We start from the raw sequence: 13,089 nt of genomic DNA, 5'->3' as shown, positions 1-13,089 counted from the left end.
GTTAACAGAATAAAAATTGATGACTGAAAGAAAAAGTAGAAATGTTTATATCACATAAAAACTATGGGTTTTGTTGGGGGGGGGGGGTTAAAGGTATAAAACTCTCCTAACCAAACTTAAATTTATCAATGGTGAGTGTGCGTGTTTGTGTGTGTGCGTGTGTGTGTGTGTGCCCACGTGTGTTTACAGATGGTCAGGTTCCCTCATATTCAGACAAGCTGAGTTTCCTGTTGCTAAACAATCGTGGGAAAACCAGGGGTCAAGACAAAAGGAGAAATAAAGAGGAGGTAAAAAAAACTGGTCAGAATCCAAATGGGCTGCAAAAACTTCCTACATTGTTCCTGGTGGATTAATTCACTATGACAGGTGAAACCAATCGCCCGAACTGGAAGAGCTGGAACTGACCGCTACACGTGAAATGTGAGAATGATTTGGAAAAAAGAATTATTCAGAATATATATTTATTATGATGCTAAAATTAAGGAGAAACAATATCTAAGGGGTTCTTCACAGATCTTGTGATAGTTTGTAATGCATTATCTAATTTAAAAAAATCTAGTTTGTCTTCATTGCATCATAAAAAGTCAGGATGTTCCATCCATCCATCCATCCATCCATCCATCCATCCATCCATCATCCATCCATCCATCCATCCATCCATCCATCCATCCATCCATCCATCCATCCATCCATCCGTCCGACTTTTGTGGGTACTATGTGGAAAAGATAATAATGGTTATTTGTCTCCCTCTCGTGGACATAACTGGTAACTGTATGTTCTAGTCATTTGTCATCATAGACATATTATTGTATCTAGTGTTACATTTCTTACGCAATGTTATTATATGTCTACATATTGTTAAGAGACATATTTAACGCAATAATTTACTGTCGTCCTTGTAACTTTATGAATTTGGGAGAAGGGAAATGACGTCTACCCAACGTCACTTACTTCTGATTGGCCGCAGGAAGGAGGACCTTACTCGACCTCGCTGATTGGTCCAAACTGCGCGCCAAAGGTCACATGTCCATCTTTTCGCGCGAAAGTCACCCTCTCTGTTGTGTAGACCATAGCGTGCTTCCTGTCTGTGTTGCGGAGTAGGGCTGTTGTTCTAAATTTGTTTTTAGGGTTTTTGCTGCAGTTTTTCGTGGGAGTTTGTCATGGATGTTGCCACAGCAACCACGGAAAATGCCGGGGAGACGGTGAAGGACGAGTTGGCTGAAAAATGCCAAAAGTTATTCCAAGCTTTCCTGGAGGAGTAAGTCCGATCGCGTTCACGATGACTATCCTAGGAGAGCTTTCTTGAACTTTTCTTTATCCCCGACAACACTAAAGCAACAGTATGTTGCATTTCAGCTGATCGCGTCATAAAATTGTGCGTTTTCTTTTTCCGTGTGCAGGTTTCAGACCAGTGATGGGGAGGTGAAATATGTCCAAGAGGCCGAGGAGCTAATTCGGCCTGAGAGAAACACGCTGCTGGTGAGCTTCACAGACCTGGAGGGCTTCAACCAGGAGCTGGCCACCACCATCCAGGAGGAGTACTATAGGTGAGGCAAACACGGCGGAACCTGAGCCTCTCTGAATGCAAACAGTCATAAGGTTGTACATCATATCTTATTTTAATTTGCTTAAGAAAAGAACAACAACCTGTGTTTACATATGGACACATGTGTGTCGATGCTCTTGTCATTCATTTATTTGCATGTGTGAGGTTAGTGATGACAGTTATAGCTGACAGCATCATCACTGATGTCAGAGGTTGAAGACGGTTAAACGAAGCCAAACATTTTTTCTAGATCTTTTTGATGCGGCTCTAAACTCACCTCCGGGATTCTATTTTTAGAGTTTACCCTTACCTTTGTCGAGCGGTGCGGAACTTTGCTCGGGATCATGGAAATGTTCCTCTTAACAAAGAGTTCTACGTTGCCCTCGAGGATCTGCCCACCAGAAACAAGTACGACACAGGACACGTCCACGAGCTCGACCTCTTGCGCTCTACAGATCAGATATTTTATAAAATATGATTGTTTTCCCATGTGTGATGCAGGATCCGAGAGTTGTCATCCATGCGCATCGGTACGCTTGTAAAGATCAGCGGTCAAGTGGTGAGAACGCACCCCGTGCACCCTGAACTGGTGAGGTTCTCCACAATTGACCCCTGACACGCCACAGTGACCTGAAGCTGTTTGAAGGGTGTTAATGACGTTTGTGGTCTCAGGTCAGCGGGACTTTTCAGTGTATGGACTGCCAGGCGCTGATCAAAGACGTCCCGCAGCAGTTCAAATACTCCCCGCCGACCATCTGCAGAAACCCCGTGTGCAGCAACCGCTCCCGCTTCCATCTGGACACACACAAGTCAAAGTTCATTGACTTCCAGAAGGTAATTCCTAGAAGGACCTTGTGTTCTACGGTGTGTTGAAGGAGACACGGAGGTCTGAGCATCGTCTGTGTCCAGGTGCGTATCCAGGAGACGCAAGCAGAGCTGCCCCGCGGTTCCATCCCACGCTCCCTGGACATCGTCCTGAGGGCTGAAGCCGTGGAGACGGCTCAGGCCGGTGATCGCTGCGATTTCACTGGGGCCCTCATTGTTGTTCCGGATGTGTCTCAGCTGCGCACTCCCGGTATGTTTTTAGTCCTGAAACCTCCAGTTGACCTAAAACTTTCCGGTTTGACAACTGCCAACCGCCTCTTGTCCAGGTGTACGGGCCGAGACCAGCAGCCGCATGGCTGGAGGACCACAGGGCTTCGAATCCGAGGGGGTTCGGGGGCTGAAAGCTTTGGGAGTCAGGGAGCTTTCTTACAGGCTAGCATTCCTGGCCTGCAACGTGGCTCCGACTAACCCACGAGTGAGTGATTTCCGACATTTTGGTATCAGAACGCCCCAAACCCACCTTCTGCTCCGTTACAAATGTGCCTTCTGTTGCAGTTTGGTGGTAAGGAGATACGGGAGGAGGAGCAGACTGCAGAGAGCATCAAGAGCCAGATGACGGAGAAGGAGTGGGAGAAAGTGTTCGAAATGAGCCAAGACAAGAATCTCTACCACAACCTGTGCTCCAGTCTCTTCCCCACCATCCACGGTCAGGCTTCGAGCCAGCGTCATTACACATTATAGCCAGGAAAGCGTTGATCAAAGGCCTTCCGGCTGAATAAATGGCACCCGCGTCTGTGCAGGGAACGATGAGGTGAAGCGCGGCATCCTGCTGATGCTGTTCGGCGGCGTTCCCAAAACGACCACAGAGGGAACCTCCCTCAGAGGAGACGTCAACGTCTGTATTGTGGGAGATCCCAGTACGGCCAAGAGTCAGTTCCTAAAGTACGTATCCATAGATTAATGCAAATGCCTCCTGTCAGTGTTGAACGGTTTTGGAGAGCTTGATGACCAAATCTGTGTGTTCCAGGCATGTAGAGGAGTTCAGCCCCAGGGCGGTGTACACCAGCGGGAAGGCCAGCAGCGCGGCAGGTCTCACAGCCGCTGTGGTCAGAGACGAAGAGTCCCACGAGTTTGTGATCGAGGCCGGCGCTCTGATGCTGGCTGACAACGTGAGTGTCAGGAGCAGCGGGGAGTCTTGGCAGGTGCATCTGATGCTGACGGCCGCGTTTCTCCCGGCAGGGTGTGTGCTGCATCGACGAGTTCGACAAGATGGACCTTAAAGATCAGGTGGCCATCCATGAAGCCATGGAGCAGCAGACCATCAGCATCACCAAGGCTGGAGTCAAGGTAATCACAGGCTTATTCAACCGACTCCATCAGCTCGTGCATATTTTCCCTGCGATTCAATAGCAACTGAGTCAATTATTCAGACAACAGTCGGGACAAATGGTGCCTTTCTGGCATTTTAAACGTTGTAACTTTCCCTGCGTCTCCTGCAGGCCACTCTGAACGCTCGCACCTCCATTCTCGCCGCTGCAAATCCTATTGGTGGACGCTACGATCGCAGCAAGAGCCTGAAGCAGAACGTGAACCTCACTGCTCCCATCATGAGTCGATTTGACCTCTTCTTCATCCTGGTGGACGACTGCAACGAGGTACGACCCTGGTTCTGTCCACACGTTCCTGGACGGATTAATGAAGCTCTGATAGTCTGACGCTCGCGTGTCATTCCGTGTGAATCCCAGGTGACCGATTACGCCATCGCCAGACGGATCGTCGACCTGCACTCTCGCATCGAGGAGTCCGTGGACCGACTTTACACCCTGGATGAGATCCGCAGATATCTGCTCTTTGCGCGGCAGTTCAAGCCCAAGGTGCACATCTGTCTGAGCTCAGTCAGGCCCGACACGCTTGGTCTCTGTATCAATCTTCGTGCGGTTTGTCCCTGCGCCGGCAGATCTCCGGTGAGTCCGAGGAGTTCATCGTCGAGCAGTACAAGCGTCTGAGGCAGCGCGACAGTTCTGGGGGCGTGTCCAAGTCTGCCTGGAGAATCACTGTGAGGCAGCTGGAAAGCATGATCCGCCTCTCAGAGGGCATGGCCCGCATGCACTGCTGTGATGAAGTGAGTGCAGCAAATAAAACACGCGTCCAGATGCTTAACACACACTGATGAGAGTTCTTCCACACCCTTTTAATAATATAGTCATTTTTTGTTCAATGTACCATGATTTTTTTCCTTCTGATGTTCCCTTCAGGTGCAACCCAAACATGTAAAAGAAGCCTTCCGCCTCCTGAACAAATCCATCATCAGAGTGGAGACGCCCGATGTCAACCTTGAACAGGACGAAGAACTGGAGGAGGAGGAGGAGCAGCAGGAGGAAGGTAAATCCAGTTATTGTGTGGCACACCAGAGTAGCATTTGAAATTTGCCTTTAGCATTTGTCTACTTTAATCTTGTCTCTCAATTTTGACCCTGGAACCTTTTTACCTGTTATAGTTTATTGAATGTGTTGTGTTTACAGGGAACGCCGTCCCGAATGGGGTTAATGGCCATGTTAATGGAATAAATGGACACGCTGATGGCGTTAATGGTCATGCGGGTGTTCACACTGAGCCCGGCAGCCATCCCAAACCAGCCCTGCGCCTGTCATTTAGTGAATACAAGCGCATCTCCAACCTGCTGGTCTGGCATCTGCGCAGAGCAGAAGAGGGTAAGCAAGACCTTGTTTTATGCTCTTCACTGTTAGGATCCCTTTATTGAACCTTTTTCCGTTCTGTCTGCAGCCGAGGAAGAGGAGGAGCTGAAGAAAAGCGCAGTTGTTAACTGGTATCTGAAGGAAATTGAGTCTGAGATTGACTCCGAGGAGGAGTTGGTCAATAAGAAGGGTCTGATCGAGAAGGTTCTCCACCGGCTGGTGCATTATGTGAGTCCACCGTCGATGCTGCTGATCCCACATCTGCAAACGCGTTGTTGACTTATATCGATGTTTGCATTTCTGCCAGGATCACATCCTCATCGAGCTGTCCCAGGCAGGACTAAAGGGCTCAGAATCGGCGAGCACGCAGGAAGAAGCTGTCCTGGTCGTCAACCCCAACTACATCCTGGAGGATTAGTCCTTTCTTAATTTTCTCTGCCTCTACAAATTCTTCAATCAAAACAGTTTTTTTCAGTTGTTGTTGGACCCTCATATGTAATGCCCTCGAGATACATTTGTCATATTGTACAGGTGATTCTAGAGCTCTTTAAAAAAAAATTGGGTCATTCTGACTTGTGTAAATATCTTCAGCTTCGCCAGTTTGTTGGTTGTTTGGCTCTTAGAAAAAAATATCTAAATTGTAGGTAATCGCTGTTCTTTGTACCTGCATCAGTTCTTTAAAAATGTATCATGTCTTTTGTAATATTGTGTGGATTCAAATGTTGGTTTAAATAAAAAAAAAAGTTAAAGTGATGTCCACTAGGTGGCAGAACTACTCGCATAGGTCTAACCGCGCATGCGCGAACTCACTTACTCAACAAACATGGCGGCCTCCACTCTGACAGCAGCCAGGACGGCTTTGCAAGGTAAAATACTCAAATATTCAATTTATCGGGTACCTGTCAGTTAAGTTTAACTCTAATCTTCCGAGCGCCAACATCCCAAATATGTACACAGCCGCGCTGTTGTGTTTTAGCCAAAATGATTAGCTTCCTCGTTATATCTGCGAACCAACCTTCACCTGAACGCAGTGAAGGCGTATCACTAACCCAACGAGGTCTTTCCTTACATTAGGAACGTTCCTCATCCCACGCTGGGGGCTCCTAACACGGAGGAGACGGACCCTGGCCGCCTGTCAGCGTCTGCGATTGCACGTTTCTCCTGCCGCCTCCTGCAGCAGCTCCAGGACGGAGCCACAGAAGAGCGGCGAGGCGAGCAGCACCTCCAGGCTGGGAGAGGATCTGGAGGGTCCCGAATACATCCCCAAGAGAAAGGCGAAGAACCCAATGATGAAGATCGGCTACGCGTGGTAACTCTCTCCTACGTCACCATTTTAACTCGGAAAAACAAGGGACTTGGGTGACTTTACAGACATTTGCTTGTCGTTTTAAAGTGCCTAATCTATAGAGTGGACATTTCCTGTTGGGTCAAATAAGTCATCTCTTGGCTGCAGGATGATCGGCCTACCCACTGGTATCATCGGCTTCCTACTGGCCAAGAGGCAAGTGGACAAAAACAGACTGAAGCAGCTTAAGATTCGACAGAGGATGAAAAAGTCTAACGAAGGAGAGTACGAAGGGAGCCGCTACCACCATCCCACACAGGATGTCAAGGTCAACCCTTGAGGACCACCTGTGGCTCCTGAGATTTGCACTGATGCAGCGCTGCAACATGGACATTCAGGAAATCAGAGCTGGAAGATGATCCCTGATGATGATGATGATGATATGATGTAAATACTGTAGAAACATGAATGTGTGAGTGTCTCAGATGAAGCACACCAAACTTCACAAATACAGTCTTTAGTCAGTATGAAAAGATGACTTCTTATAATAAATATTTTATTTTTGGGTGGTCAGGTTGGCAGGTGGATGATTAGAATTTGTTGAGATCAGATATGTGACTAATGACCAGGGCTTGAAGTGAAGTCCTGAGTCTGGACTGTCAAAAGCAATGGACCTTCTAGGGAGTGCAGAGACAGGAAGTCAATCAGAGCTACTTTTTTAACATCTCTGCCCCCCAAAACAAGGGGCATCAGCTCTCACTTTTGATCCCAGACAGTGATCATGGGGCATCTGTCAGCCTTGGGGCCCAACTAAGAGTGAGAGTGAGAGTCACCTGGCAGCAAGGTAAGTGCCTAATCTATAGCAAGGTAGCAGGATGATGGCATCATCCTGCCCCCCGATCCAAGCAGCTCTCACTCACTTAATTGGGCCCCAAAAGTGAGAGCTGATGCCCCCTGTTTTGGGGGGCACCCACCCACCCACCTACCTACCCACCCAGGGTGCCATCATCCTGCTGCCATGCTTGGGGGGTGGGGGGCACTCTCCCCCAGGTTGCCATCATCCTGCTACCTTGTTCAGGGGAACCTTGATGTTGCTGCCAGGGCAGGTCCCAGGTCTTGAACCAGTAAACCAAAAGCCTTCTGCCTTGCAGCCTGATCTCTTACCCACTGGGCCACCACCCCCAGAAATAATAACCTGAGATGTTTAAAAAGTAGCTCTGATTGACTTCCTGCCTTTGCACTCCCTAGAAGGTCCACTGCTTTTGACAGTCCAGACTCAGCAAGTTTCTCACTTCACTCCATCAGCAGGGGGCCCCACCTCATGCCCACAACCCTCCACCTGGCACCCAGGACAGCATCACCTGACTGGATGATTGACATGATTGATGTTGGACCCCCACCCTTCTCCCATTGAGAGGAGCATTAAAGCCATACCTCTCTCCCCATGAAGCTGACACACACCACCAGCCACCTGCTCCATCCCACAACAAACCCCCCCAAAAAAATCAAATTATTTGTCATAAGCTTCTCACAACTTTTAATTCAGAAATGTCAAAAACTTCAAGGATGATGAAAAAGACACATTGATTGATGTGTGATTACAAAGCCTGCATATATTTAAAACCTTAAGCTTATATGTGACATGTCTGAGTATATTTGGTTTGTCAGCACTGCAGGAGTCACCTTAGGAAAGTTAGTCGTGTCCATGATTGTTTGCTTTAACAGCAGAATCAGCTTCAGAATCTCAAATATCATAAAGGCACAATGATATTGGCTAAGAACCATTAGTTTATACTGTTTTTTGTGTACACATATGAACAAAGAAATCACTAACAGCTTATTATGAAGCAATGCTGCCATGTGTAGCAGGTATAAATGAAAGCTTTTATACTACTCCCATTATCAGCATAAATCATGTAACACCACATCTGTGCAGCACCTGCTACTTCGGACAAACACAGATTTGGTTACCTTTAATCTGTTTTTCTAGCAGAGCATTAACCTTTAAAACACAAATGCAGGAGATTGACTCCAATGTGGAGATCACACGTTGTCTAATCTGCAAATTAACTAAAGGGAAAACACATGCTTCTTTCTATGAAGATACTAAAACGTTAAATAGTTAATTATATTTGTCCTATAGAGTTTTTTCTCACGCCTGGGTCTCACAGCGCCACCCAGTGGGAAAACGAGGCAGTTGCTGTAAAAATATTAAGATTTTTAAACATGTTTTTAGGAATCTAAATGATACAACATTCACACTTGAATACACCAACATTAAAAAACAACCCAGTACAGACAGATATATTGTTGACAATGTAGACATTCATATGAATTAATAATTAAACTATAACCTTTCGCATATTGATCAATAACTGGGTGGTACTGTCATTACAAGGCTGTTAGTGAGTATATTACTTCAAAGAGGACACATGTCTGCGTCCTCATGCACCTTAAAGCTAATCAGAGGCAAATCTGCGTGTTAGAAATGAAGAATATTCCCATTTTCCTCAACATTTACAAACTAAATCATCCATGGCAAGACAGGAACAGAAAGACTGTTCAACACTATATAATGAAAGAAATTGTGCAGCTAGAAAGTCTTTTCAAACATTTTTTTGGGAGGTTGGATAAATATTTACCTCAGGAAAGTGCATTTTTGTGCAACCAATATAACAAGGAAATAGCCCTGGCGCATGGTGTTTTTTTTGGTTTTTTTAAAAAATGTGTTTGCATTCTGAGCAGAGCTACAGCGGTCATTACTTCCTCGCGGCCCCAATAATCTGCAGAAGGAAAATGAAGATCTGGATGATGTCGACGTAGAGGGAAAGGGCGGCAAACACGTACTCATCTTCCGAGATGGAGTACTTCCTGTTTCCTATCAGGAGCTGTGTGTGGTAGGCCAAGAACTGCACAGCGGGAACATTCACATTAATAATGTCCAACAGAACATTTCCTGCCCCTGCAGAGGGTTAACTCTTTACTCACCAATGTGAAAACGATGGTTCCCAAAGCGGCGTAAAGCATGTGAAGCCACAGAACCTGCAACAATAATTAAAAACAACAACAACAGTGAAGGCACCATGATGTTGGGAATGGAACCGCTGCTTAAACAGGAGCCGGAACTCACGTATTTAAAGGACAGGACGATGGCGGAAATGAGGCCGGTCACAAAAACTACAATTCCCAGGACGCAGAAAAGCCCCTGGCACTTGGTGAAGTCCACCTTTGGAGAGAGAGAACTTGTTTAACATGCCGGATGGTGCAAACGCACAACAGCCGCTCGGCCCACCTTCGTCTGGAAGCAGAAGACTGTGACGCAGATGCAGACGACCGCGGTGATGGCCATAGCGAGAAACACCACCTTAGTGTCGTAGAAACTGAAAATAAATAAAGAAATAAATAAAACAAGGCGGCCGTTAAATTCTGTGAGACACAGAGCTGATATTCACGGATGATCGGCCGATTTTATTCACCTGGCAATGGTGCCCGTCATGTAGGACAAAGCCAGGGTCTGGAAAATAATACGCAGATTTAAAATCAAAAGAATTCGCTCTGAAAGAATGCAGATGGACGTACGCAAACATAATAACCCAGGAGATTGTAAAACTGGTAGAGTCACGTGGTCTTTGTGCAGATAAAGTCGTCAAACTTACAAACAACAACAGCAGAATGAGATTCCATGGGTGTTTCCTCCTAAAAAAAAAAAAAAAAGGAGAGCTCAAGGTTAAAGCTTTTATCATTTGCAACAGTTTCTAGAACTGAGCAGCGACGCTCACCGGGGGCCTGAACAGCACACCAGCACAATGTGGGTGATGAAGTACACGGCGCTAAAATGACACAACAAATAATCTTTAGTGCTTAAACTGGAAAAGGAGAGCAAAGCAGAGCCAGTGAGTACGTACTAGGACACCCAGTAGAGCGCCGGGTTATCCCTCACGTATTTTCCAACAGGTTCTCTGTGGCAGAGACACGATCAGCAGCGTAACACACGTACGGGGAGGAGGAGCCACGCAAAGTACACGCTGCATACTCACACGAACGTGAACACGGACACGATCGCCGTGGTGACCATCAGCTGAGAGGCCAACACCAAATACACCTGAGAGACACGTGCGAGCACGGTGAGATTCAAAACCCGACTTTTTAAAGAGGGGAAACGAATGAAGGCCGGGTGATGGAGCCTTGCGATCACCTTTCTGATGAAGGCGTGCCGGACGCTGACGCTGTCCCAACCGCTGCCCCGCGCCGCGAATCCGTCACCTGTGTCGGAGCGGTGAGGTAAAACAAAACAAAAAAAATCAGGTGACGACGGCTTAGAAAAGCAAAGTTCAAGAGGAAACGTGAGGAAAATATTCACCGGAACTCAGGACATCTGATGGTATGGTTGGTGGCATCATAGGGGGCATTGGAGGGGGGGTGGGGTAGCCAGGTCCTGGAGGACCGCCGTGGTAAGGCTGTCCTGGGTATGGACCTCCAGGATAGCCCCCTGGCTGCCCAGAATACAGTGGGGTATTTGGATCAGTGGGGTAGGGTGCAGAGGGCTGGCCTGGATGCGGGCCCCCATACCCGGGGAAGCCGTACGCTGGTGGTTGTGGGTAATTGCCACCATAGAGCGGGCCCCCGGATTCCTCGTAGCCTGGAGGATAATCTGAGCGGGACATTTTACCTGTGGCAAGAAAATACATTTTTGATTTTTACATTTCTAAATGTTTTAAAACAGAATGCAAGTACAGCTAAAAAAAACCCAACAAAGCTGAATAAATAAGTATTTTACTTTAAATCCTCCCGCGACTGAAGCCTTAAAACGAGCTCCCGCCAGCACTTACGCCGAACATGTGATTTATATTTAGAGTCATATCAGGTTAAACTGGCTGACGACACTGATTTCATTTTGACAGAAAGCCTCCCCGGGATGGACTTTCTCCGTCACGTTTCCATCGGAACGTCGACAGTTGGGTTCAGAAAGGGCTGGCGTGTGTTTCTAATAAGCTCCGGTTATTTGCCAAATTCCCAGTGTTTCACTGGGACTTTCAGGGGGAAAACACACAGACGAGGAATTCAAAACGCTGGCTCCACCTCACGCTGCCATTGCATCAGAACCAGATCGCCGAGCAACAGGAAAGAAAACCAAACAGTGGGGGGGGAAAAAAAGGCTTCAGTCGCTGACGCTGCGGCGGCGACAGGTCGGGCCACCGAGCCGATCAATGCGCCGCTGTGCTGGCTGAGACGCAGCCGCTGAAGGAGCGAGCCCGTGTTTGCACAGGGGAGGTGGAACACATGGAAAGTAAATATTGAGTATGAAAAGACATCTTCAAGGTGAAGGCTATTCATAGTAATCAATACAAAGGTCCGTATCAAACATAATTTTCAGGAACGGCTCGATTTAACTGATTCAAATCAGGGCAAATGAATGACTTATCATAAATCCACCCCCCCTTACTTCCAATTAAGTCGCACTTTCAGCGCGGGAGCTCTAAATTTAGTCAGATGTCCTCAAAAATATTCAATATTTGCTTAAACTGTGGTGCAGCGTCAGAAAAGAGAAGCAGCACATTACAGGCGTTCTTTGCCATTTGACAACAAGGCAAACATTCAACAGGTTTCCCAAGGAACGTCACGTTTGTTGTGAGTTACATGAACTGCTACATGCGTTTTTGGGAGGAGCACAGCAGTTACCAAACTAGCACAGAAAAGGGTCAAAGTTGGGGATTTACAGGATCGAGCCTCCTTATAGATCCAAGTTACTTCTTCATATGTAAACGATATATATAGATTTCTATTTTTTTTCCACAAACACTCAAAGTTTTAATGTCACCATTGATGGAGACGGTCAGTGTTGGAAGACCCCAAACCTGCTAAAACAGGTTAAAAACAGCAAAACAACATTTCAGTTTCCTCAAGCGTCTCCGCATCTTCCAGGCAGACGATGTGGAAACCCCATGAGGATACCACCTAGATAGATGATAGATGTGATGAGCTTCAGAGATGGACACATTTATCAAATGCAGCAATCAATTATATTACGATAAACTAACAGCAAATCTGTCTTTGAGGGCAGAATTATTGTATAAAAGGTGCACTTTGGCTTGTTGATGGCTACTGCATCACGATGGACAGGACGTCTGCATCTCTTTTCACACCAAAGTGTTAAAATAGGCTTTATTTATTCCAAACCGTAGTTAAAAGAGGTTGCACCCTCCGCACGGAGAGAGTTGCAACCTTTCACCTTCACCTGGGGTTTTGTCACCAATGCTAACAGGTCCGGACTGTCGAAAACTGTTTATCCTGTTCCGACGTGATTCGAACGCGTGTTACAGGTGGGACGCGCTGGTATTCGGCTGCTTTTGGGCTTCATCGACGCAAGAATCTTAGTTTTGATTTAACCCAGACGGATCGTCACATCTGTTTGTTGCTAACTGCTTAAATTAGCTTAACTTACCACGTACGAAGAGTCAACCCGAGACTTTCCGGGCGTCTCCTGAGCGATGGCGGGGAGAACGATGCCGAAAATAAGTATTCTTTTTATAAATTCTCTCCTTCCCAACACGCCCGTTCAGCCCCGAAGACTCGCGAAACCGATTCCACAAGGATTCCGATGTCGTTGACGCTAATTTCTCGCCGCTCCGGTCACAGATGTGCAGCAGAAAGTAACATTTCCTGGAACAGTGAAGTAACAGGGTGGAGACACGCGCGGCCGCGCGCTCCGAGTGTGACGTATGTGACTGGCAGGTTG

The 13,089-nt window shown here is 47.0% G+C and overlaps 3 protein-coding genes across 3 annotated transcripts; 2 read left to right on the top strand and 1 right to left on the bottom strand.

Moving 5' to 3' along the window:
- The first annotated feature begins 1,049 nt into the window (after positions 1–1,049).
- On the top strand, positions 1,050–5,821 carry mcm6 (minichromosome maintenance complex component 6). The gene is made up of 18 exons (XM_057057120.1): positions 1,050–1,259; positions 1,402–1,548; positions 1,845–1,955; positions 2,049–2,136; positions 2,220–2,381; positions 2,457–2,622; positions 2,699–2,847; positions 2,928–3,078; positions 3,173–3,314; positions 3,400–3,541; positions 3,612–3,719; positions 3,872–4,027; positions 4,118–4,246; positions 4,330–4,494; positions 4,628–4,754; positions 4,895–5,083; positions 5,157–5,296; positions 5,376–5,821. The coding sequence occupies exons 1-18, from the start codon at positions 1,162–1,164 to the stop codon at positions 5,484–5,486; spliced, it is 2,481 nt and encodes an 826-aa protein (XP_056913100.1). The 5' UTR covers positions 1,050–1,161; the 3' UTR covers positions 5,487–5,821.
- Positions 5,822–5,836: 15 nt separating this feature from the next.
- On the top strand, positions 5,837–6,886 carry si:ch73-71c20.5 (DUF4748 domain-containing protein). Its single transcript, XM_057057145.1, has 3 exons — positions 5,837–5,934; positions 6,143–6,377; positions 6,522–6,886. The coding sequence occupies exons 1-3, from the start codon at positions 5,865–5,867 to the stop codon at positions 6,691–6,693; spliced, it is 477 nt and encodes a 158-aa protein (XP_056913125.1). The 5' UTR covers positions 5,837–5,864; the 3' UTR covers positions 6,694–6,886.
- A 977-nt stretch (positions 6,887–7,863) lies between these two features.
- Positions 7,864–13,074, bottom strand: tmbim1a (transmembrane BAX inhibitor motif containing 1a). The gene is made up of 12 exons (XM_057057138.1): positions 12,796–13,074; positions 10,714–11,022; positions 10,549–10,616; positions 10,391–10,455; positions 10,259–10,312; positions 10,133–10,183; positions 10,010–10,049; positions 9,830–9,867; positions 9,646–9,733; positions 9,484–9,579; positions 9,342–9,395; positions 7,864–9,262 (listed from the first exon to the last, which is right to left on the bottom strand). Exons 2-12 carry the CDS (start codon positions 11,015–11,017, stop codon positions 9,113–9,115), a joined length of 1,008 nt encoding a protein of 335 aa, XP_056913118.1. The 5' UTR covers positions 11,018–11,022; positions 12,796–13,074; the 3' UTR covers positions 7,864–9,112.
- Positions 13,075–13,089: the final 15 nt, after the last annotated feature.

This window comes from Takifugu flavidus, chromosome 15 (genome assembly GCF_003711565.1).
Source record: "Takifugu flavidus isolate HTHZ2018 chromosome 15, ASM371156v2, whole genome shotgun sequence".
NCBI lineage: Eukaryota > Metazoa > Chordata > Actinopteri > Tetraodontiformes > Tetraodontidae > Takifugu > Takifugu flavidus.
Note: the sequence above shows the minus strand (reverse complement) of the source record. Positions and strands in the feature narration are given on the sequence as shown.

What these genes read in the sequence shown, in the direction of transcription:
- mcm6 (XM_057057120.1), top strand. Translation starts at nt 1,162, where the DNA reads ATGGATGTTGCCACAGCAACCACGGAAAATGCCGGGGAGACGGTGAAG. An exon ending in AGTTCATTGACTTCCAGAAG is followed by an intron (nt 2,382 to 2,456) that starts GTAATTCCTAGA and finishes GTCTGTGTCCAG; the next exon opens with GTGCGTATCCAGGAGACGCA. An exon ending in CTCTGATGCTGGCTGACAAC is followed by an intron (nt 3,542 to 3,611) that starts GTGAGTGTCAGG and finishes TTCTCCCGGCAG; the next exon opens with GGTGTGTGCTGCATCGACGA.
- si:ch73-71c20.5 (XM_057057145.1), top strand. Translation starts at nt 5,865, where the DNA reads ATGCGCGAACTCACTTACTCAACAAACATGGCGGCCTCCACTCTGACA. An exon ending in AGCCAGGACGGCTTTGCAAG is followed by an intron (nt 5,935 to 6,142) that starts GTAAAATACTCA and finishes TCCTTACATTAG; the next exon opens with GAACGTTCCTCATCCCACGC. An exon ending in ATGAAGATCGGCTACGCGTG is followed by an intron (nt 6,378 to 6,521) that starts GTAACTCTCTCC and finishes TCTTGGCTGCAG; the next exon opens with GATGATCGGCCTACCCACTG.
- tmbim1a (XM_057057138.1), bottom strand. Translation starts at nt 11,017, where the DNA reads ATGTCCCGCTCAGATTATCCTCCAGGCTACGAGGAATCCGGGGGCCCG. An exon ending in GTGTGCTGTTCAGGCCCCCG is followed by an intron (nt 10,050 to 10,132) that starts GTGAGCGTCGCT and finishes TTTTTTTTTTAG; the next exon opens with GAGGAAACACCCATGGAATC. An exon ending in ATGACGGGCACCATTGCCAG is followed by an intron (nt 9,734 to 9,829) that starts GTGAATAAAATC and finishes ATTTATTTTCAG; the next exon opens with TTTCTACGACACTAAGGTGG.